This window comes from Camelus bactrianus, chromosome 1 (assembly GCF_048773025.1).
Source record: "Camelus bactrianus isolate YW-2024 breed Bactrian camel chromosome 1, ASM4877302v1, whole genome shotgun sequence".
In the NCBI taxonomy this organism is placed as follows: Eukaryota; Metazoa; Chordata; class Mammalia; order Artiodactyla; family Camelidae; genus Camelus; species Camelus bactrianus.
This window is the reverse complement of record NC_133539.1, coordinates 49266248-49289534: the sequence shown is the minus strand read 5'-3', so window position 1 is coordinate 49289534 and position 23287 is coordinate 49266248. Positions and strand designations below refer to the sequence as shown.

At 31.4% G+C, this 23287-nt stretch overlaps 1 protein-coding gene across 2 annotated transcripts in view; it reads right to left on the bottom strand.

Annotated features, from left to right (window-relative positions):
• Positions 1 to 23287, bottom strand: part of NECTIN3 (nectin cell adhesion molecule 3) — a 119414-nt gene that overhangs the window by 48064 nt on the left and 48063 nt on the right. Inside the window, exons 4-6 of one of the 2 annotated variants that reach the window (XM_074363162.1) lie at positions 21288 to 21405; positions 17387 to 17538; positions 80 to 218 (exon numbers count right to left, since the gene is read on the bottom strand). In XM_074363162.1, the coding sequence (XP_074219263.1) occupies positions 80 to 218; positions 17387 to 17538; positions 21288 to 21405 (409 nt within the window). Of the gene's footprint in view, positions 1 to 79; positions 219 to 7750; positions 11702 to 17386; positions 17539 to 21287; positions 21406 to 23287 lie in introns of those variants that run through there. The other variant, XM_074363159.1, reaches the window with a different exon arrangement.

Sequence of the window (23287 nt, the reverse complement as noted above, 5' to 3'; positions counted from 1 at the left end):
TTCATACGAGTAACTATAAAGATACAGACTGATGAATACTGAATATTCATAGTTGAATCCAAGCAAAACAGTTACCTACACTTTGTCAAGGTAGGATGGTCTCTTTTTCCGAGGAGTCAGCAACACAGTCACAAAGATGGCAATGATGAAAAGGGCAAGGACAGCTCCAATTACAGCTCCAGCCACAGCTATAGAAGAGGTCTGTTTAAATGGAACATCTGTAAAGTAACAAAAATTAGGTTTTTTAAACAATTTTAAGAAGAGTTCTTGAATCTGTATCCTTTAGTTTCTAAAATGTGCAGACTTGACTAAAATATGTTAGCCAACCGCAAGCTTAGTGAACCCCAAATTTGATTCATTACTTTTAGTAGCATTACACTAACACCCTTATTCTTGGCAAAATGTCGCCTTAGTTCTCCAGCTTTGCTTTTTTAAAGTTTTGAAAAGAGCATACCCAGTTAGACATCAATTAGTGAATCTATGTTCTATAGTCAAAGAATATCTGGAGGAGAAAAGAAGATAAAGGATGAAAACGAAGTTCTTACTCTAAAAGGTGACAAAACAAAAAAAATTTCAGTATTCTTTAATGGAGTTAGCCAACAATATAGACATTTACCATTTTTATTCCATTAAAAGAGATTATATTAAATAAACCAAAAACTTCAAGAAAGGGCAAAATAACAATACTAAAAAACAGAAAATATCCCAGATCTAATAAATGCAATCAAAAAATGACATGGAAAAATTTTAAAGTAGTTTTTAAAGCAGACATTATTAAAACAGTCTTTGTTGCAGATAATTTCCCTTAACTCGCACACATTTAATACAAAGTACACTTAAGACAGTGTTTCATGTAAACAGAAATTCTTCCCTATTTCCTGGCTATAGACACACTGTAACATTTTTGAATACCAATTTCTCTTCCCCTGCCTGCCCCACAAATACTGTAAGAAAGGATTTTTAAAGCATATTTAGCAGTTAGCATTTCACACAATTCTATAAAAAGCTACCCTACTTTATGAACTCCCAAGTGAGGGAATTCACAAAAATTATGTTCAAATATGAGTATTATGGATATGACAAAACTATTAATCCTTATGTGTAAGTTATTATTTTGATAATTTCAGCCATCTTAAATCCAGTAACTAAATTTTGTGGGGTGACCCATCAGTTACAAAGTACCCTCAATATACATGATTTCATTTTATCTTTCTAACCAATAAGAAAGACATTTAAGGTAACATTCTATAAATGAAGATACTGCAGTTCAAAGGTTAAATGCTCTGCCCAAGGTCATTCAATCAATGAATAGGAAAGAACACAGGGTGAAATAAAGCTAGGTTGCGGCAGGATTGAAGCCTCCAACGGTATGCCCCTACTGGGAGAGAATGATTTTTCTCAATGATCACAGTGATCCTTTTGGGTCCCCATCTGGAAATGTAGACCTCTTAGTTTTCAATTAATTGGCATTCACATATACTCTTAAATAATTACAATTACTGTTGGAATCCAGAGGTGGCCTATTTAAATAGAATGAAAGCAATATTGGTTTTGAAATATGTTTCACTTAATATCATAGTATTTCCTAAAAATACATATTTAGAAATATTTTCAAACTGTTTTGATTAAAATGTGAGTCACATAGTATTTTAGATTGCTAAAAAGAATGTTTTATTTTCTTTCCAATAATGAAAAATTCTTTAGAAAACTAATGATCCTGGGTTTGTTTATTAACGGGTCATTTTATTAGTCTCATTCTAGACTAAAAATCTTACACCAATGAGTGCATTTCAATTATCTTTCAAACACTTAATAGAATCTAAAAATATAGTTATTTAAAATAACATAACCCGCTTTATTATTCAGGATGTTATCCCTCATTTGCTAATACTTGTCTGGCTTGTCTTCCTACTCATTTCTCTAACCACAACTAATTCCATTTGAATATGTGCTACATGAGAAAAAGATTTAAAATCCAAGCCAGTCAAATATTACTCTACTCTTATAAATGTAGAAAAGAGATTTGGGATGACTTAGGGCTAATCTTGTCTTCTACACCTTGTCATACACCTTGTCAGTGGCAAAAAGAAAAAATCCCAATGTGTCAAGTGTGTTACCTATTCCATACTAGTTAGTCTAAAGGTTTTCACTTAATGGAATTTTTTCTTTTGCTAAGGAATAAAGTGTCCCTATCATTTTTGCCCAAACATGGAGAATTTAAATTTGAGTGTTATTTTGATGATAATGACAAAGTAAGTATTATATTTATAGTAATACTACTGAAATTTTTTCAAAAATTCAGGTTACTCTTTGAATATAATTAGCCATAATTAATATTCTTCAATGTACAGATCATTATAAATTCATTAAACCTCATAGCTCCTCCAAGAAAGTCTTTCATTTAAACTTAGCAATAATATTCAATTGGTAGTGCTTTGTAAGTAATAAAACAACATCAGACTTTTAATATCCTAAGCAATTCCCATCTCTGAATATATACTTTTTTAATATCCTGAGGTAATTCTCAAGTGTAAATAGATACTATTTTTTTAAACATTTAAATTATGGTCTACTTATCCAATTCTGTCCTGTTAGTTTTGTAATTTCTAGCTCTAGAATTCTATAGCTGAGAGTTCACTGTATATATAACCATAATTTTTCCTTCTGTCTTAATTTGAGCATATTTACTTCACCTGGTTCATTTTTATCATTATCTATCCTCTTTTTACACACTTCTTCTTAGTATCAGAACAGGCTAGTAAGTGCTGAAATGAGGAGGTAGAAAAAAGTATAAGCCCATTTACTAACTGGATATCCTACTCTACATAAGTTAAACTATGTTAAATACATATGACATACATTTCATATTTTCTTTTCTGATCTTCTAATTGAGAAGATAAAAAAATATTTAAGAGTATTAAGATTTTAAAGGTATTAATTGGTGATAAACCCTAGTATAAAATGCAAAGAGCTGAAATTTCTTACATTCAAGTCAAAGAATTTTGATGAAAATTGAGAATTTAGCCCCAACATGGCTTCCCCACATCTCTGCCCATATAATCTACACACTCTATATTCCAACAAAACTATTACAAGGAGAAAAAAATTAAGTAAGCAGATGTATAAAAATTTGGCATTTTTAAACGTTAAGCAAGTTTACAGAGTGATTGACAGGAAGCAACATTGTATCACCTAAGGAGGTGTTCTACTAAACCTAATTATATGCTTACAAGCAGCAGAAAACAAAAAGACAAAAGCATTAAAATATTTAGCATCAAGGACTGGTGAACGTCTCCTAAAAGAGACGTTCCAGTTATCAGAGCAGCTTATTAACCAATATACATTGGAAATTCACCTCCTGAAACAGAAAAATAGCATCCCTCAACACAACAAAAGTACACTATCCATCATTAAAGATACCATGCCTGTGTCCTGAGGAGAATGATCAAAAATCAGTTACAAATGATGCCAAAAAATTTTCATTACTTCTTGAAAAAATGTAAATATTATAGAAATTGAATTGAAATAAAGTTTTTGTTATTACTCTGATACAAATGAATAAAACGTATGTAAAAGCTATTCAACATGTTCTCACCTAATTCACATCTAAAACTGAGGCATTATAATGTTTTTAAAAGTTAACTTTTCTACACAATAAAATACATGTTTACAGTAATTTGCTAAAATCATTTAAAATGCAGGGGGAGGGTTATAGCTCAAGTGGTAGAGTACAAGCTTAGCATGCATAAGGTCCTGGGTTCAATCCCCAGTACCTCTTCCAAAAATAGGTAAACTTAGTTACCTCCCTCCAAAATAAAATAACTGAATAGTGCAATAAACTAATTAGAATGGGTGAGTATAGAAATCTATAGTCAGTCCCTTTTCATACTTACAAATACCAAGTCCTAAAAATTAATTGAAACATTAAGCTTCATCCCTCTGTTTTTCTTCATTTCCTTCACTGAAACTTCTGTAGTACCATCACATGATTCACAGATTAATGTGATACCCTACAAACTTATCTTCTCACCTTATACTTGGGAGTAAATACATGTATTCCCATAATACATATCACTGTATTACCAGTTTTTCCCCACAAATATATCCCACACTTATTTTTCAATAACCTTTTAATACTTATCTTTTCAACATGACATCTAAGCCTTTATATTCATCCATATATTTATCTTACTACTTTTTAATAAAAGTCCTCTACTTGGGTCAGGTCAGTTTCCTCAGCCTCCCATCCAGCAAATTACCAATAGTAACCTAACGTGTGCTAGGGCTTGTGCTAAGTGCTAGGAATGCAAGAATAAATTTTATGCAGTCCCTGTCCTCACAATAGAGAGACAAATCCCTAAAGTAGGGTCAGAGAATCTATAAAATATTTATTTTCCAATGAAGTATAAAAAGAAATTATCAGTAACCTAAAAACAGAGGAGTGAGCATTAAATAAAAATTAATGTTGTATTATAGGACATGGACTGGCACTAGGAACCCTACCTGGTCCATGTGTCAGGTATCTTCTGCCACACAGGGCACCACAATATCCTACGAGAAGTGTGGAGTGGGACAGTTCCAGAATGAAAGTGAAAAGACAGTTCCATCTTTACTTGGTTGTCCCTCTCGGCATAGTCAGTATCTTGTGACACATTGTGACTTATGCAAGCTCAGCTGAATGAACTAAAATCTTACCTAGATTTAACTAAAAGTCAAAGATACACAGGAGGCATGACATGGGTGCTCTGTGTGACAGGTGAACATCTGACACATAGACCAAGTGAGGGTATCAGTGCAAACACGTTATATACCAGCAAGCATTTATTCCTAGTAAATGTCATTCCTGCAAACAACTGAAAGAATGAAGATAGTATCACTAATGTAAGCACAACAACAAAATCCAAGCAAAGGCAATGCAAGTAACTTATTTCTAATACTAAAATTTTACCAGTTACTTTATGAAGTAAAACCATGGCAATCTAATCAGATATGACAAATCACGCCCCCCAAATCAAATACATTCAGAAACCAAATAAAATACAGATTTATATTTACTTTTGTTAACAATAAACCTTACACTAAATGTATCCTGTGCTGAAATAACCTAATGTGAGGGAAGAAGCTATTCTGATTAGCAAGACATTGAAAAACCAAACATCTTGAACATGGAAGACTAGCTCTAAAAACAGGAGTTGGGATGAAAACTATCAAGATCCTCAACAATGTACTTCTTCCATTTAAATTTACATGTTTTCTAAAGTAGCATTAGCTTTCATACCTAAAAATTAGTATCAAAATATACTGAATATGGACTTAAACCTTTGAATCACTGAATCAAACAAAAAAAACCAAAATTAAAAAACCAAATGAAGCACATTACATCATGTGGTTTCCTGAAAAATGTTTTAGTGAGGAAAAAGTTAACTTTTTAAATGAAGCATAATCACATTGTTTACCTAAATAATACTGTTGGTGAAAAACATTTAATGTTATTTCATGACTTAAACATTTCTAATTTTTCATGTTTGAGTATCTTATAGTATATATAGCAAACCTCTATAGGAGTACATATAAAATTTATAAACTTACACACATTAGGAATACAAACTAACTGACAGGTAGTCAAGAGTGTTGAAGACCACTGATCTAGACTAGATAAGAACTAGAATGAAATGTGGTTATATTAGATATAAATTGATACAAGAATATGGGCAGCAGTTATTAATTCTAAAGGAAAAAGAAAAGTTTCATAAAGCTATAGTTTGAGCTGGACTTTGATTGAATATGGACTAATTTCCCAGTGTGGCAAAGGGAGGAATTTCAGGTAAAGGGAGCAGCATGGACATAATTATTCAGACATCAAAGCACATGATATAATAAAAGAACAGTTAATAGATCTAGACATTAAATAGGTTCCCTGTTAGAGGGTCTATGCTTTGAGCATCAAATGGCTGCTAATACTGAAAGAAATCATTTACTATGTGCCTTCTGATGAAGGAACATACCACCACTGAAGAAGTAACCTTGTCCCTTCCGCCACAGATTAAACCTTAATCTTATCAAGGTTCTAGATCTCACTGTCAACTTACAGAAAATACAGAGGTATAATTGGCACAATGCAAACTGGAAAACTGCAGGACAAATGAAGCTTTCTTCACCAGATAAACTGCATGGGAAAAAATGAGGATGGGGAAGGGCATACAGAGAACACATAGATTAAAAGAAATTTCAATCAACCAATGTATAGGTATTTGGTAACAGCTAAAATTGGAAAAAAAATTAGAAATTTGAATGATACTTGATATTAAGGAATTACTCATTTTTGGTGTAGTAATGAAACTGTGGTTACTTTTTCTAAATGTTCATCTTTTAGAGCTATATACTGATGTATTTACAGATGAACTAAAAGCAGGAGGGATTATGTGGTAAGAGTTTAAATGAAACAAGACTGCCCAAGAACTGATAACTGAAACAGGTACGTGAATATTAATTTCATTATCCTATCTTACTTTTGCATAATTTTTCATGTTTTTTAAAAAAGGAAGGCCAAGGCCTCTAGATCTCATTACCTCTAGTTTTTAGATCAACCTCTTTTCAAGACTAGGTTTTTCCCGAAGTATTTCTCATAACTGAGACTGTGAAATTAGGTATCATGTCTATACAGAAGTATTATGTGTGAAAGGAAATAAAGCCCTGAATTCTCTAACTTTGAGGATTATTTATACTTTATTCTAATAAACTCACTTTCACTAGGCCTCAGCCGTAGCACTCAGCCAGAATAAACAGCAGCTATAAATTAAGACCAAGTGAAACAAAATACCCAGAAAGTGACTTAAGTTTTAGCCTTCGAAGTTGAAATGAACATGATAAAAAACTGTCATCAAGGTTCAAAGAAAAAAATGACCCCTAAGGATATACACAGCAAAAGCTTTGGAAAGCAATGTTTGGTTTCAAGCTCGCTTCTGATGGATTTTACTCAAAGTAGACAGGTACTTGAAAAAAGTGCAGCTTACTGGAACATAACAGAAGAAAACTGAAAAGTTGGTATATCGTGTACATCATTCCAAAGATTCTTACAGGAATTTTTACTGGTGTAACAGAAATGAAACCAAACTTAATCCAGTCAAATTATGTGATTTGAAAAAAAAAACTGCTGCTCACTCTAAAATAATTCAAAGTTTAGGAAAAAGTCATAATTTTCAGTGTCAATAGTACAGAAAAGGGAGAAGGTGATTACAAACAGTAAGAAACAATGTCATTCCTAGTCAAGGCAGATCACAAGCAGTAAGTGAAAGACACTAAATGTCAAACTTAAAAACAATCTTATGTGTTAATTCCAAGCTGAAAGCTAATACATAAACATTTGATTTATGTCCAAGTCACAGCAAAACATTTAAAATTTGTTTTAACTGCTAGGGCTACAAAGATAATTCAGACTGTGTAGAATGTTACTCATGATATGTGTATGAGATAGGAATTAAATGGTTAATTAAAAGCAAATTTTATAATGGTTAACATGCCAACTTAGATGCTTCCTTGAACATTACTTAACTATTTAACTGTAACTTTTGCCTGATACACTCTTGTTTGGGAAGAGAATTAAAATAGGCTTCTAATTCCACAAAAACATCATTAATTAAAGGAAACTAGGTAACACACACACACAGTCTCTCTTTCATTCCAGCAAATATGAGGACAAAGATGGTAATCCAGAGCTACAGGCTTATTATAGAAACATGCCTCTAAAGAATTAAAAAACAAACAAACTTTTATTTAAAGATTTGTCACATGGCTATTGGGGCTACCACCTGATAAGCAACTTAGTAAAAAAAAAAAAAAAAAAAAATCACTGGTACAAATTGAAATTAAATCCAATCCCAATATTCAAAAAATTTGAGAAAGGAGCTCTGCATGGGTGATACATTAACAAGTAAACAGGGAAAACAATTCAATCTGTAAAGCATTCCTGTTAGAATTAAAAATTCAATAGGAGTACTATTTCTTCCTTTCTTATACTTTACATTGATTACTTCCACACATTGACAACTTCTTATTCATATTCTTTGTTTTAGCAGTGTTTACCAAAAGCAAAATCAAACTCAAATCAGATGTTTTTGTTACATTTCTCTCAGTTTTTACACTACACATTATACTTCCTATAGCCCCTTATACTAACATTCAGCCTGGGTTATCAATACAAAACGTTCCTATATATGGCTATCAGAAGCAATACCTATTACTGAAAAACCTTAATGGTTTCTTTAATGTTAAACTTATCAAATAGAAACCTTTCAGGCACATGGTAAAATACAAAATCTTTCAACTAGAAAGTACTTCTCAAATACCACTTTTAAAGTTAAACCCTAGCCTATTAAAGTTTCAATGTATTTTAATAAAAATGTTAAAAGGGGAAAAATAAAGAGTTGCATTCATCTCTATCATATTATTGAAATATTTTAACCAGTGTGAAAGAGACTCTAAAGTGAATACAAAAATGAAAAATCAATTCAAAGCACATAAAGGAAATAAATTAAAACACGGCCAAAATACAGTAAAACTATTCTTCCATCTTTTCAAAGAAGAGAGTAGGATTTCATCTATACCCATCAATTAGCTGTGCACATCACTGATATTCAAAAATTTAACAAAAATGTTTATTAATATGACCATTTATGTTTACAAACAAGTCTCTATGAACAGTAAACACATAAAGTTCCAATAAACAACAGTGCAATGCTTCAAAAAGTCTTAAGCACTAGTATCAGATTCTTAAAATTCTGAAGTCTTTTAGCTTGCCAAATGGTCTAGATTAAGGATACAGAATATATCAAATACTCCCTTGCAGTTTTTCATGTCACCCTCTACTGCCAAAACCAAAACCAAAAACCAACAAAAACTAAACAAACAAAAGAACCCTAACCACACAATGGCCATAATACAAAAGGAAGACAATAATCACTAAGTAGGTATTTATATTTTAAAAATAGTTTCCGAAATACATTGCTGATCTTAGACTCAAATTGAGATTTATACAGTATTCTAAATGAATTGCTCTTCTCAGATTCATACAGCATTTCAAACCACTGTTCCAAATATGAAACTTTGATTAAAAAATTCACAAATTTACATCTTCCATAGCAAAAGCTTTTAGACTCATCTTTCTTATGGCCGTATCATTGCTGACATTTAAAATAAAAAAATAAAGTCACAGGGTATGGATCAAGAAAGTTTTCCTTCCAACGATTTGGACCAAAGAGTCTTAATATTTGTCTATCAGTGGTTAGTTATATTTAAATCAAATATTTCTAACAAGGTATCAGTGAGCTTAACCGTATCCTTGACTGGTATTTTAGTGTTATACTAAGTGGGAAGAGAAATAAAACAGGTTTCTAACTTCCAAAAAAATGGTTAAAATAAAGCAAATTAGTTTATAACCACGTAGAATAAAGCCTTTACTACTTGCAACATTCTATGAACATGTTAGAACTTTGCTTTATAAAAACATTTTTTGGATCTGACGAGGATCGGGAAGAAGGTGGTTGGAAGGGTGAAAAATAAAAGTACCTACTCTGCCTTTTTAATAACAAAATAATTTATTTAATTTATGATTCTCCTACTTATGTCTACTTGAATTCCCTGGCAAAACACCTAAGGCAATTCTACACAGTTCTTTTTTCAAATGAATCATCAACAGAAAAAAACATTTTCTTTGGGCTTCAAAATAGCTGTCATTACAATTGTATAGGACTCCAATGCAGAAGCAATCTACCTCACAAAAAGATCTACATTTGAAGATTTAGTAACATTCCTTTTTCAAAAGATACACGATTTTTGGAAAGCATATACTTAATTAATTATGTATAAAAAACAAAACAAAAAACCTCATATTTCCAGTTTTAATTGGAAAAACAAAAATCTTGAAACACATACATACATTTAGGAGGAAAAAGGGGATGGTTTGCCAATATCCATCAGCAAATGTTAGTGATTAGTTCTATAATTCAGATTTTTCTTGTTCAGTCTCAAATTTCCAAGTTTACTCTATTTTTTCTATATATTTACCCGCTTGAACATCAATAATAAATGACTAAAACAAGATGATCTACAAAATTCTTTATATAGATTCTTGGCTGAAACATTTGTTTCATTTCTAAAACTGGTACTCCAATGTTTGTTTCCCCATGTTTTTCTATATACTGAAATGCTCTCTCTGTACTATATTTAACTATGTACCATTTTTCCATTATTATTCTTATATTTAGGATATAAAGCATCAAAACAAAACTACCACTTAATGCACCAAAACTCATTTTCACATGGCAATATAAGCATTGTCCTCCAGAGATGAAAAAAACTGTATTATCATGTTTAAAAGGCATGTTTTTATTATTCTTGAATGTATTTCAGACAAAAATATTGATCAGCTAATTATGCTCTTCCACACATCATGTTCACTGAGTTTACTACCACAGGTTTTAGTGCAACAAAATACCTTTGAAAAGCCACTCTACAGTAATTATGGCAAGGCTCATTAAAATGCAGAGGTAAAGATTCCATTTGTATAGAAACTTAGAAAATAATGTTTGAAAAGAAAGGTGTTTCATTAGGCTGGATATTTTTGTATACTAAAAATATAAACATTTCTTGAATTAGTTTTGTAGTCAATTCTGATGTTATATCATTTAGTGGTGATAAATTTTGAGAGGTATTATGTTTAACAAACATTATAATTGAGATTATAGTCTTAGGTAGACATTTAATACACAATGCCAAGGTAGTTTCCTTTTTTTTCTTTTTTTTTTTAATTTTTGTACCAAAAAAAGTCATACATTAATGTTGACATTTCTTCTTACCTGTGTGCCTCAGACCAATAAAGTACTCTGCATTAAAATTTAAATCTTGAGACAGTAGTACAGCATTGAAAAAAAAAATTGTAAAGCAGCTCAGATATATTGAACCCAGATTTTACATTTCCATTTGTCAAATTAGAATATAAAAAGTAAGCTTGAAAATCAAGTTGAAAAAGCTTATTCTTCCTCAAGAAAAAGTATGAACAATCTGAAAATGATCAACTAGTATGAATGAAACATTGTACATAGTTAAGTCACATTTAGTGGTTGCTAAACATACCACTCCCTCCTGGAAATTACAGAACCATCTACATGTGAAACTAGGTCATCTTCATTTTCGTCATAATGTTCATCGCTGACGAACTTCATTCCCATTTTTAGATCTTCATAATAATCCATTGGTCTTTCAAATCTATTGAGATTTTCTACATTGTTCCACTGCGTTTTTTCAGGCTCTTCTAAATAGTCTTTCCGTATTAGATTGTTCACTGGATTTTTGTTTTCTTTTTTTACACTGTCTGGGTAAGAATCAAGCTCATCTTGTTGAAGAACATCTATTTGTGATTCTTTTTGCATATCTGATGGTGGAATGTAGTTCTTGGCAAAGTAGTCTCCACGAAACGTCCGCCTTCTCCTATAGCAGAATATTCCAGCCAAAACACTTACAAGTACTATGAAGAGAGCCCCACCCACTACACTAGCAATGATCGTGCCAATTGTGTCATCCTTAATTGTTGCCAAAGTTGACAATGGGAAGGGCAATTTTTTTGGTTCTGTTGCTAGATCCTCGAAGTCAGCAGTTGAGGGATGCCAATGAACTGTAGGCTGAAGGGTGGTAGTAGTAGGAGGATCTGATGGAAACAGTAAAGATAGACAAGACACAGAAAGGCAAAGAATGTCAATGCAGGCTGATTCAGCAGCAAGTTGAAAAGACAGCACAGTTAATGAATATATATTCATAGTAACAATAGTTTTTCATTCTTAATTTAAGATTAGAAGGTAGTGATGCTTATATATTTTTAAAAAATAACAAAACTGACACTTAGTCAGTTACAAATTATGCAAAGGGAATGAAAAATTATGTATGGTGTAAATCCTAAATCATTCTATTACAAGTTTAAGCATGATGTTGCACTCCATGGAATACTTTTTTAAATGAAGATTATTACTTAAGTGTCGCATATACAGCTGGCTTAAGAATTATCATTACCAAAAATTTAAATCAAATCATTCAAATGTACATTTTCTTAGCCAGTAGTACAAGAAAACAGAAGAATGAAAAAATTAAAGTATGTTTTCTTAATATCCATCTTTACCTAATAGAGTTTATTTTTTATAAGATTTGAACTTATCTTTAAAGAATGAAAAACTATAGATTCTTGTTAAGTGGCCATAGTATAAGCTGTTGGTTTAATAATTCTCTCAAAAATATTTTCCTTAAATAAAGAAAACTCTTCAATTTTTAGAAAGGATATATGTAGTTGATACCATTATTTAGTGATTTAAAACATAAAAAGCATGTGTTTAAACTGTGTTAGCCAGATGGGCTATTATCAAATGAGACTAATAGACAAAGACAAAGTAAAAACATACTATAAACTATAAAGTGTTAAAAAAAATGTCATCATCATCTCTATACCCCATAGGTAAGATATCTGAACATTTAGGAAACTGAGGAATTTCAACCACATCTGCAAAATTTAATGTCACATTGCTTTAGGATGGAGTCTCAAAAAAAAAAAGGCAGCTAATATTTTAGAGAGAACATTCTAATGATACTTAAAATTAGATGCAAATGATCCTGTGTATTGCCATTAGATTACAGAGTAAATAGCCATTAATATTAAAAAGCAACTAAACATAAATAGTAAAAATTAAAGATTGGTTAATTATCAATAAAGTGGTATCTGTAGGTCATGTTACACAAAATTCTAGAGTTTGAAGAAAGGATGAATTAAAAATTTTTGAAGTTCTTCATTGATAAAAATAAATGACCCAAATGGTAATCTCCTAGAATTAATTTTTAAATGAGTGGTACTGACAGAGCTTTCAAAAAATGATTGTTAGAAAAATACTAAATCTACATGGGTAAGTTATTCTAAAATTACAAGCTAAAGAAAAATACTTACTGAAACAGGTTTCATCACGGAATGCCATACGTACAGAATGTGGTAAAAATTTAGCAAGTACAGTATAAAATGTAACAAGTACAGTATAACTAATTTCCTATGAGTTTAAATCAATATTAACAGGCAATCCAGTCAAGTACCTTGAAGTGAATATTAGTTATCATATTATATGTAAGTAAGTGAATCAAAGAAGAGTTAATTTGTGAGAACATATTCACTAGCTGACAAATTCAATCTTAAAAAAAATGTTGAATTGTAGGATCATTTCTACTATAAAAGTAGTAAAGACTCATATAATCCAATCTCACAGAACCAGGATATTAAAGAAATAGACTAAAAATTAATCATTTGTAAGATAACTCATATTTTCTGAAGGAAGAAGACTAATGGAAAAGTCAAGTTTTGGGTATTAAATGTCATCTTTACAATGATTCTCAAATAAAAAAAGTATTACAATAAACAAGCAACAGCAAGTTTTAAACAAAAGCACAAATAACCTGCACAAATCACTTGAGTAATAATTTAAAATTCATACATTTCTGTGCACATAAAATTTTTAGTTTTTGATAGCTCTTAATGAAATGGTATTCTTCTCAGGACAGTACATATACACCTGAGAGCTCATATAAGATACATAACTGAACATTTTTACCAAGTATCCTTAAAAAAAAAATCACTGACATTTATTTCTACTTACAATGTTCTTTATTGGAACACAGATGGATGTCTACTATCTAACTGAGATATAACAAATAACGCTTTCAGAAAATTTAACTACAAAAAAAAAAAAAAAAAAAAAGAGTAACCAAAAAAATCTGTTTGAAAGTCTTACTTTGCCAATGGTCCTAGAAACTTTTTAACCTACTGTCCCTTCCTCAACCAGTGTTAAAAATAGCTTAGCCTCACTGTGAATATGATTTTGTGAAAGAGGGACTATTGTTAAACTCTATATTTTGTATTTTAAGCAATGGACATATGACAATGTATATATGACACTTATTCATGCTTTCTAATTCTTGCTCCAAGATAATTACAATGAAAGTCAAAATCTGGATAAGGAGACAGGAGGACAACTTTCTAATCACTAATAGCTACTTATTTATCATGATTTAAAAATCCTTCCCAATAGCATTCCTTATTCAGTCATAATTTTTTTATACTTTACCGAATGTGTGATAAGTAAGTATATGATAAACATAATAAACTAGTAGACTCTGAGTTCTCCACACCCATATGAAGAATTTCTTAAGTTTCTTTTTCAAATTAATGAGCTCTGCCAAATAGGAAAATAAATAGCCCAATAAGACCTTTGTAGCTATAATGCACATTTTAGCCTAATAATTACTATGCTAAAAAATCAAACGCATTTGTTCCTTTTTCTTTTATACTATATACATTGTTTAAATAAACAAAATCTATGAATTTTAAAGTTTAAGGACTGCTAATTTAAGTGGGTCTGATAGTATGTCTAGATACTAAAATCAGTATGATTTGAAATTCAAGGTTAGCATAGGAATATACATTGATCTTTAGGCATGGGAGAACTTAAGTGATACGTGAAAATTTAATTCTCTATTCTCAGAGAAGTAAGAAGTATCAGGGTAAAAACACACCAAAAACTAGAAAAACACAATTCCCACCAGTTGGTTAGTACTGGACAAAGAACCACCACTGTACCACCATGAGTAATAAATGAACTTGAATATCGCAATCTTGAACCTTGAATATTGCATCTTTTATCCAGAAACTTATGCCAATGTGGGAAATGTGGAACTAATTATGAACGATGTCCCACAGAGCTACCACCTCTATTCTGTTTTGGGTGGACCTTTTTAGTCCCCAGTCATAAGTTACATTCCTTTTACATATATTTTAAAAAATCATTTATGAAACTTTATTACTGAGATAAAAATGTCTTCCTAGAAGAAAAAAGGATTATCTATAACTTACAATAAAAAGATTAACTTTTTGATCGCTTACTGTGTGAATTATGGCCTTTCACTGTGATAAAAGCCTACTAGTAGGCTTTACTAGTTATTTTGGGAAGGCAATATTGTATCTAGGGTACTTGATATACTCTAAGCTCTTAGAGGAGTTAGCTATACTCAGAACAGTGTACTGTATAAAAGACTCTGGGTAGAAAAATAAAGTCTAATTCTTGATGATTACTTAAAGAAAACCATCTCATATAATGCCATATTTCCTAGAAGTACCTAGTGGTTATTAACTGTGATTTTTCGTATTTACTTAAAATTTGACTTCCCCTTTTGTAAGAATTAGTAGATGTTGATCAAAAAGTATGTAAAGTTTATCACCAGTGTTACATTAGTTCCCTTGTCAAAAAAAAATTATAGTTACATACAAGCAGATTCTGGATTTTTAATTCTTTCCTGATTGTTTTCTTCTCAAACAAATGTATTCATTCATGCAACAAAAGTTTACTGAACACTCATTGTGTGTTAAACATTGCTGTAGATGGTAGGAATATAGTAGTGATTAAAGAATACAAAAATCCTGCCTTCTAAGGACATATGTTCTAATGGACGTAAAAACAGGCAAGCATATATATAAAATAAAACATGTAGTATGTCACATGGCAATATATACCACTGGTAAGGTTCTGTATACAACATAATAAGAGAGCTCACATCAACTTGTTGATGGATGGGGTATAAGAGGAAAATCAAAATCAAGAATAAATATCAAAGATTTCATACCCTGAGCAAATGGATGGAGCTACAAATAACTAAAAGGACAAAGACTGTTGGAGGAAGAGATTTGGTGGCAAAGGGCAGAAGAAAGATGAGGAACTCAGTTTTGAATGTTAAGTTTTAAATGCATATTATACTTCTCCACAGGGTTAATGATCATTAATAGATAGATGGACACACAAGACAGGGGTACTGGGAAGTGGCCCCAGAATACCAAAGATATAAATTTAGCATATCGCCGAAAGATAAGAATGCCAAAATTGAGACGATATTTTAATGATTACATACTTGTAACACATTGAGCCTAGGATTTACAAATAATATCCCACACCAAATTTTGCAAAACAGAAAGTAAGCAGTCCTTAGGTAACTACATTTTAAATATGTATTTCCTACAGCTTTAAGATTCCTTTTTTTTTTTTCCTTCTTTTAATATAAAAAAGCCTCTTAGGGAAGAAACGAAGACTAATACATGAATATTTAATCTCATTTAGATCTCCACCAAAGCACTGCTGTTGGCAGAGAGGGCTAGAAATGTACATAGCTCTAAGCTTCTTATGAGATTCACGCAAAAAAAATTTGTATCCCTATCATGTGCCAGGCACTAAGTGCTGAGAATACACTGATAAAGCAAACACAAACTGTTTAGATATAAGGGTAAATAAAAGTGAATAAATAAGCATACAACTACAAACTGCGGTAAATGCCATGAGAAAATAATATGGGGAACTGTTCTTAGATTTAGTCACCACAGGACTGAGAATGTAACACAAAAGCAAGCTTAAAATTTCTCTAAAATTGCTAATTTATTTAGTTTTAGATTGTACAGAGATACAAATTTTAACTATCTATTATCTAACTACCATATAAACCTACATTTCTCAAGGTTCTCTTCCTTTTCCCTTTCATTTTCCATTTGTTAGATATGAAGAGTGCTACATTCTTACACTCAGGAAGGAGATGCTTGAAATATTTATATAATTTTTATAAACAAGCATTCCATTGATAATTTATTATTTATAGCCTTACCCAGGAAAAATATATTTTTAGCTTTAACTGTATTTTGTAAATACTCATTATACTCAGTCAAATTAACAAAAACATTCACAGTGGAACAAATGGAATGTGAAAAATCTAAGTTCTTAGTGGCTTAAGGACTGACCATAAAAAACATCTTAAATTTTATTTCATTAGAACATTTTCAGTAGTATTCCTACTTCACCTCTTAATAATCCAATATGGTATAGTCCCATATTGAGTGACAATGATATTTAATAAGAAGGTCATCAAAATTGATATCCCATTTTATTTATCACATTTGTGTGCAGAGTAGCTACCAAAAACTAACAAAAAACTCAATGCTTATTCTTTGTGTAAATATGAAAGAACCTGGAATGGTACACACACTACCTAGAAAAAGAATACTATTTAACCAAAAAAATTCACTATATGCATGGGTCTTAAAATGTATATAAACCTATTGCACAGACATTTTGCCATTTCACTAAATAAAGGAGTGTCATTTTATATATGTATTTCAGTTAAGGTTACTTCATTAGATTTCTTTTAGATTATTTGGAAAATCTCACAGTGAGGAATATGTATTTTCACAAGTATAAATTACCATCTAGATCACATAGTATTATTGTTATGACTGTTGTTACAGAAATAATTTTGTGAGTAGATGGTAACTTACCTGAAATGTAGATGATCTTTTGATCACTTCTTTGACCAAGGGAATTGGTCACTTTACAGACATAAACACCAGAATAATTAAAAGTCAGTGGGTGGACAAAATGAAGAGTATTGTCTGAAGCCAGTAAACCATCAGGCCACTGTCCATCCAACCTAGATTAAAAAGTATGAAATTATTTTAAATAGCTTCAGATTCTATTCATTGACAGCTGTTCAAATAAGGTATTACACTTTTGAGATGTCAGTAAAAGAACCAGCATATTTCAAGTAAAATACACTATGAAATGAAAGCATGTAATAAATTATGAATTTTCATTTTAATAAAGATGAAATAATAAAGTCCATTAAGAATATCCATTCTTTCAAAATATCAGTTCATTTAAGTATAGCTAGGCTAACATACTGGAGAGGACATGAGGGAAGAAGAGAAAAAAATTATGTGATTTTAAAGAAATAGAAAATAGAAAATTAGAAATACATATTATCTGAAGACACACCCACATCACTGAAAGAATTAAAATAGTTCTCAGTGAATTGTGGATCTATTCATGATATATCTTATCTACAACTTTCTTAATGAAAAGTCATCTCATTTAAGTACATGATAATGTTATAGCATCCTCTGTAATATATTTAAAGAGCATCCTTTAATACTGAGCAATACTTTATGTGTCATATCCAAAGATGGTTGGTTTCTAAAGCACTAACAAGGGTCTTCTTATAAAATAATTTCATTCGTAAGATGGGCATCTGTGATAATAAAAACCAAGGCACCATTTGGTATCAATAATAACTCTCTTTAAATGGTTTCTATACTCATTTAGCTAAGAGGTCCTGTCTCGTGTTACGTATTACTATAAATAACAACAAGAAAAAAAATCCCACTATAAGAACTCTAGAACCATTCAGTGCAGTGGAACTAAGTATACTGCGGAACATCATTTTTCCAACGTTAGGGTATCTCCTGTAAAAAAAAAAATATTAAAAGTGCTTTTATAGCCCGTAAATTATTTTTTAAGAGGATAAAAAGTGAAGTAAACTCAGGCATCTAACTACTATAGTTTGAGCTAAGTAGATTTTCAAAAAATTCACTCAGCCATCCATTATTTAATTACTAGGAACTTACCATCTACCATACCCTGATCTGCTGTTGTAGCTGAAATGCACAGGTAAATAAGATTTAGTCCTTGTTTTCAGTGATCTGAGTACATTAGTAGGAAATCAACAACTAATTACAAAGGGAACGAGAGCAAAGAATAATAAAAAAGTAGAAGCAAATCAACAATGGAGAACAGAGAGAAGGACTGCTCTGGGATCCCAAGAGCAGTGGGTAAAAGAACAATCAGTAAAATCTTCTACAGTTGCTACGACTTTAATTTAGCATTGAAGGATAAAGGCAATATTCTTACATGAGTTAAGAAACAAAAACAAAAATCCCATACCTTCTTCTTAAGAGGACTCTGGAAAGAAAATTTTTATAAGCATCAGCTTTCAAAAGGTGAACCCTTCTGCTAGAAGTGAATAAGAAATCTATATATCTTACCAATTAGCTCTGTACTTTGGGCCCAAAGTTCTAATCTCTAATTTTGATAAATATAACAATGGCTTATAATTCTTTAAAGTTGTTTATTCAAATAAGCCACAGACAGAGAAACCTAAGTATCATATTAAACTCACAACAAATGACATACTAAACACCTTCTATGTTTATACCTATGTTACATGATTTATATTCACTGTCTGTCTCAACCCTCATAAAAACTCTGAGGTACTATTATCAATGAGGAAACAAAGGATTAGAAAGGCTAAACAACTCTAAAAAGACATCTCCAAGTACAGAAACCAGGATGAGAACTCAGAATTACATGACTTTTAGAAATACCCTATCATAAATCTTAACCAATGCCTGCTTCTGCTTTTAAGAAAATATAAATGGAAGGCCTTTCTACTTTCCAAATTATATTATTGCTTAAAGACAACAGATTGCCCAAATACACTGTTTCCTTGCTCCCACAATTAAAAAGCTATTAAAAACCAATGAGGAGAAAGAGAACAGGAGGCAGAATTCATCATTCACAATGTTTCAACAAACTTTTAGAAGACAGAAAACAGATGAAGAAAATATATGCTTTAGGCCAGTATTTCTCAATCAGGAGTGAATTTTTGTCTCCAGGGGACATCTGGCATATCTTCGTACAGTTCTGGTTGTCACAACTGGGAATTGGGGGAGCATGTGCTACTGGCAGTAGTGCAAACGCTGAGAAATGTGAATGAAAATCTCAGACCAGAGATGACACTAAACTTTCTACAGTTCACGGGACTCCCTCCAACAACAAAGATTTATCCAGTTCAAAATGGCAATAGCGCCAAGGTTGAAAAGCTCTGCTTTTGGCTGAAGAAGTGCTTGCAGGAGGCATATGGATAAGAAAGCAGCCAATCTGGTCCAAAAAACCCAAGAAAGACTTGGAACTTGACTTACTGTATTATAGAAGGCCAGAGTGAGGCAGAGGACTAGAAATAAGGAGGTTAGTTGAAAGCTGAAAAAAACAAAACAATAGACTCCTCTCAACTCTGTATAGATACCAGAAATTTATGTTTTAGGCAAAAAGGATGAAGGTTAATTCAATAAATAAATTGAATGGCCAGGAAAAAGAGTACTCCACTCTTCCATAAGTGAGATCTGAAACTTCTCCAGGGAAATAACCTCCTCTCTACCTCATCACTCTAAGTAGAATCTACCAATAAGTACTTCCCACTACAGAGTTTCCACTCAGCATTTTATTTTAAAGCACCACTGTGAAATGACTGGACAACTAAAAAAATTAAAGAATATCTACAAAATGAAAGACCAAACAAAAAACCAAAAGAGCTTGGAGGAAAAAGGAAATAATATGTAAGAAGCAGAAAACGACTCTGCAGAGGAAATAACTCTCGTATCCTTAGTAAGAAGATACTATATCCATAAAATAAGAAAAGGATGCTATAAAAATGAACAGAGAATAAGAAAATGCTCTTAGAAACTGAAAATATGCCAAAAGAAAATTTTCAATCAATGCTGGGGGAGGGTGCAGAATCAAAGAAATCTCAGAAGAATATTAAAAACTGAAAATTATGAAAGAAAGGATGTTTAGTATACAATAAATAGGAATTCCAGTATGAGCAAACAGAAAAGAAAAGGCAGGGGAAATAACAAAAAAGAAAAGAAAAAAGGAAAAGAAAAAGAAAAAGAATCCACAGTTCACAGAAACAAGTCTCTAGATTGAAGGAGGCGATAGTGCAAATTGAGAAATGTGAATGAAAATCTCAGTATAAACAGTTCGAAATTCCACAGATAAAGAGAACTGAGGATATCCAGACAGTAAACTACACAAGTAAAAAAGAAGCAATTATTAGTCTCATGGAAATCGAAGAGCTTTAGAACCAAAAGAAAACAGAATTCCACTATACCACTTAGCTCTTTGCAAATATTTACCTGTCATAGGGAGGCAATGATTACACAGTTTAACTAAATTAGCTTAATTTCATCAGGACTATGAAGGGCAGGAATAAGTATCCGGGTATGTTTATGTGTGAAGGGGTAGATATAAAATTAAATTTTCATCTTGCATAGTAAGAAGTCCATAGACAACATTAAAAATTAGTAAATTAAGAAGCAGCAGTTTAAGACCTATAATGGTAAATACCAGGAGAAATTGCTAAAATTGCTAAAGTATACTCTGAGGAACAGAACTACAGGGGCAGGAAGGTAGGGAGATGTGGGACAGAAGAATATCTAGAAACCCTTTATTTAATTTCCAGCTATTACTATAGTCATGTATTACATTGATAAACACAACTTTAAATATACATTTAAGAATACTTTGACTTTTAAATAATTTCTCTTTAGAAATATCTAACATTACCTGCTCCACACAGACTTGAAGGGTGGTGGATTTGCGTCAGCATTACACTTGAGATTAACACCCTTTCTTCCAACAAACCAGTTTCCATCATAGCCTGTTACTGAAACCTCAGGAGCATCTATAAAATAAATGTATGACAGGATAGATTATCTTTTGTTAATGATAGGTATAATATACAAAAATAAAGCATTAACATAATACACAACTTTAGAAGAACAGAAATGATTTTCCTTCTCTCATTATACATAACCAATAAGGAATACAGTACTCAGTAGGTACTGGTTGACAAAAAAAATGAGTGACTGAATGGACAGTGAACAACAAACACTGGGCAATTATAAGCATGTACAATTCTAGTTACTATGGACACTAAGTGTAAGAATATTCACAAATCTATAATCACCAAAAGCAAAATAAAAGAGTCCTATTATAAAATACGTAAAGAAACATGAACAAAGAAAACACAGTAGTTAATTTGATAATGAGACACAGCATTTAAGTACCAAGTCACTATGTAAAACTGTCTTTAAAGAAATGTTTAATCTGAAAGGAAATATACTCTAAGAGATACCAAGTCAATTACAAAATTAGATTCCTTATATTACAATTAATTAATACCCTTTGGACATACAGAGATGTGACAAACTTTCTAAGGCTATAATTACAACTTAAGTAAATTATCTGAGACCTCAACTGCTCTAAAACATGAACTTTTATCCATTCAATGTACCCAAAGGTCTTTTAGTATATGTGCAATATAATTAGTTAAATGAGCAATTATCCATGTTTACCAGTATTATAAATTTATACCTTCAAACTATAAAATTTAATACTTACCAACCATTCAACTAACATTGTTTAGTACCTAAAAGTGACAGGTACAGTTTTAGATGTTTGGTACACATATAGACTCTGTATTCATAAAATTTATATTCTAATAGTAACAGGGAAGATTTAACTAAAACCTGTTATGAGGGCCAAGAAGGAAAAGAACAGGATGCTAAGAGAGAAGGTAAAGAAATGTTATTTATGCAGGCACAGGGACCCTCCATCTTTCTGTGAGCTACATAGTAAACTAGATAAATACTACATGGCCAGATGGGAAGTTAGGGAGAGGCCAGATCAGTCTCTAATTCTGCAGGATTGACTGTCAAGCACGGTTTACAAAAACATGATAAAAAATTACTCTTTATACTAAGGACAATTACTTCAGTAATTAAAAAAACAAGCTCCTGCTCTGAAACTACCAAGAATTAACAAACATTTTTCTAACTTAATGTTGGTAACTAAAAAATGTTGCTGAAAGAACAGTACAGATATCTGTGAGTTTAACTTCTTTTAAAAGGAGGGGTAAGTGTTAAAGTATCCCTAAAGAATACCTCTAAAATTTGAGATATGAATTTTGGACATAAGATCTTATCTCCTTAAAGTTTGTTCAATGTTTTATAGGTCCCAATTAAAAATAGGAAAAAAATTACTCTAGGAACACTTTAGGAGCAAGCCAATAAATCTAAGCCATAAGTATAAAGACTCACATCAGAATAAATATTTTTATATATTTAGAATTGCATTCAGGCAAACAAAAAAGTAACAGTACACATAGCTGAAGAAAATTTCAGTCATTATTAGACACAGGGAAGAAAAAATATGTATGAGAAAAATATCAATGGTACTGGGATTTAAATTGTGTAAGAAAAAGGGAAAAGTTAAGAATATGTAAAAGCAACGTAAGAAAAGTATAATGAAAAATTTTAACTGGGTTCTCCAGATTAAGTGAGGAGAAAAGAAGTTACATCAGCCCTCTGTATCCTAGGGTTCAGCATGTGTGGATTGAACCAACTGTGGACGAAAAATATTCAGGAAAAAAAAATTCTAAGAAGTTCAAAAAAGCAAAACTTGAATTTGTTACATACCAGCAACTATTTCCACAGTATTTACATTGAATTTACAACTATTTACATAACATTTACATTGTATTAGGCATTGTTAGTAATCTAGAG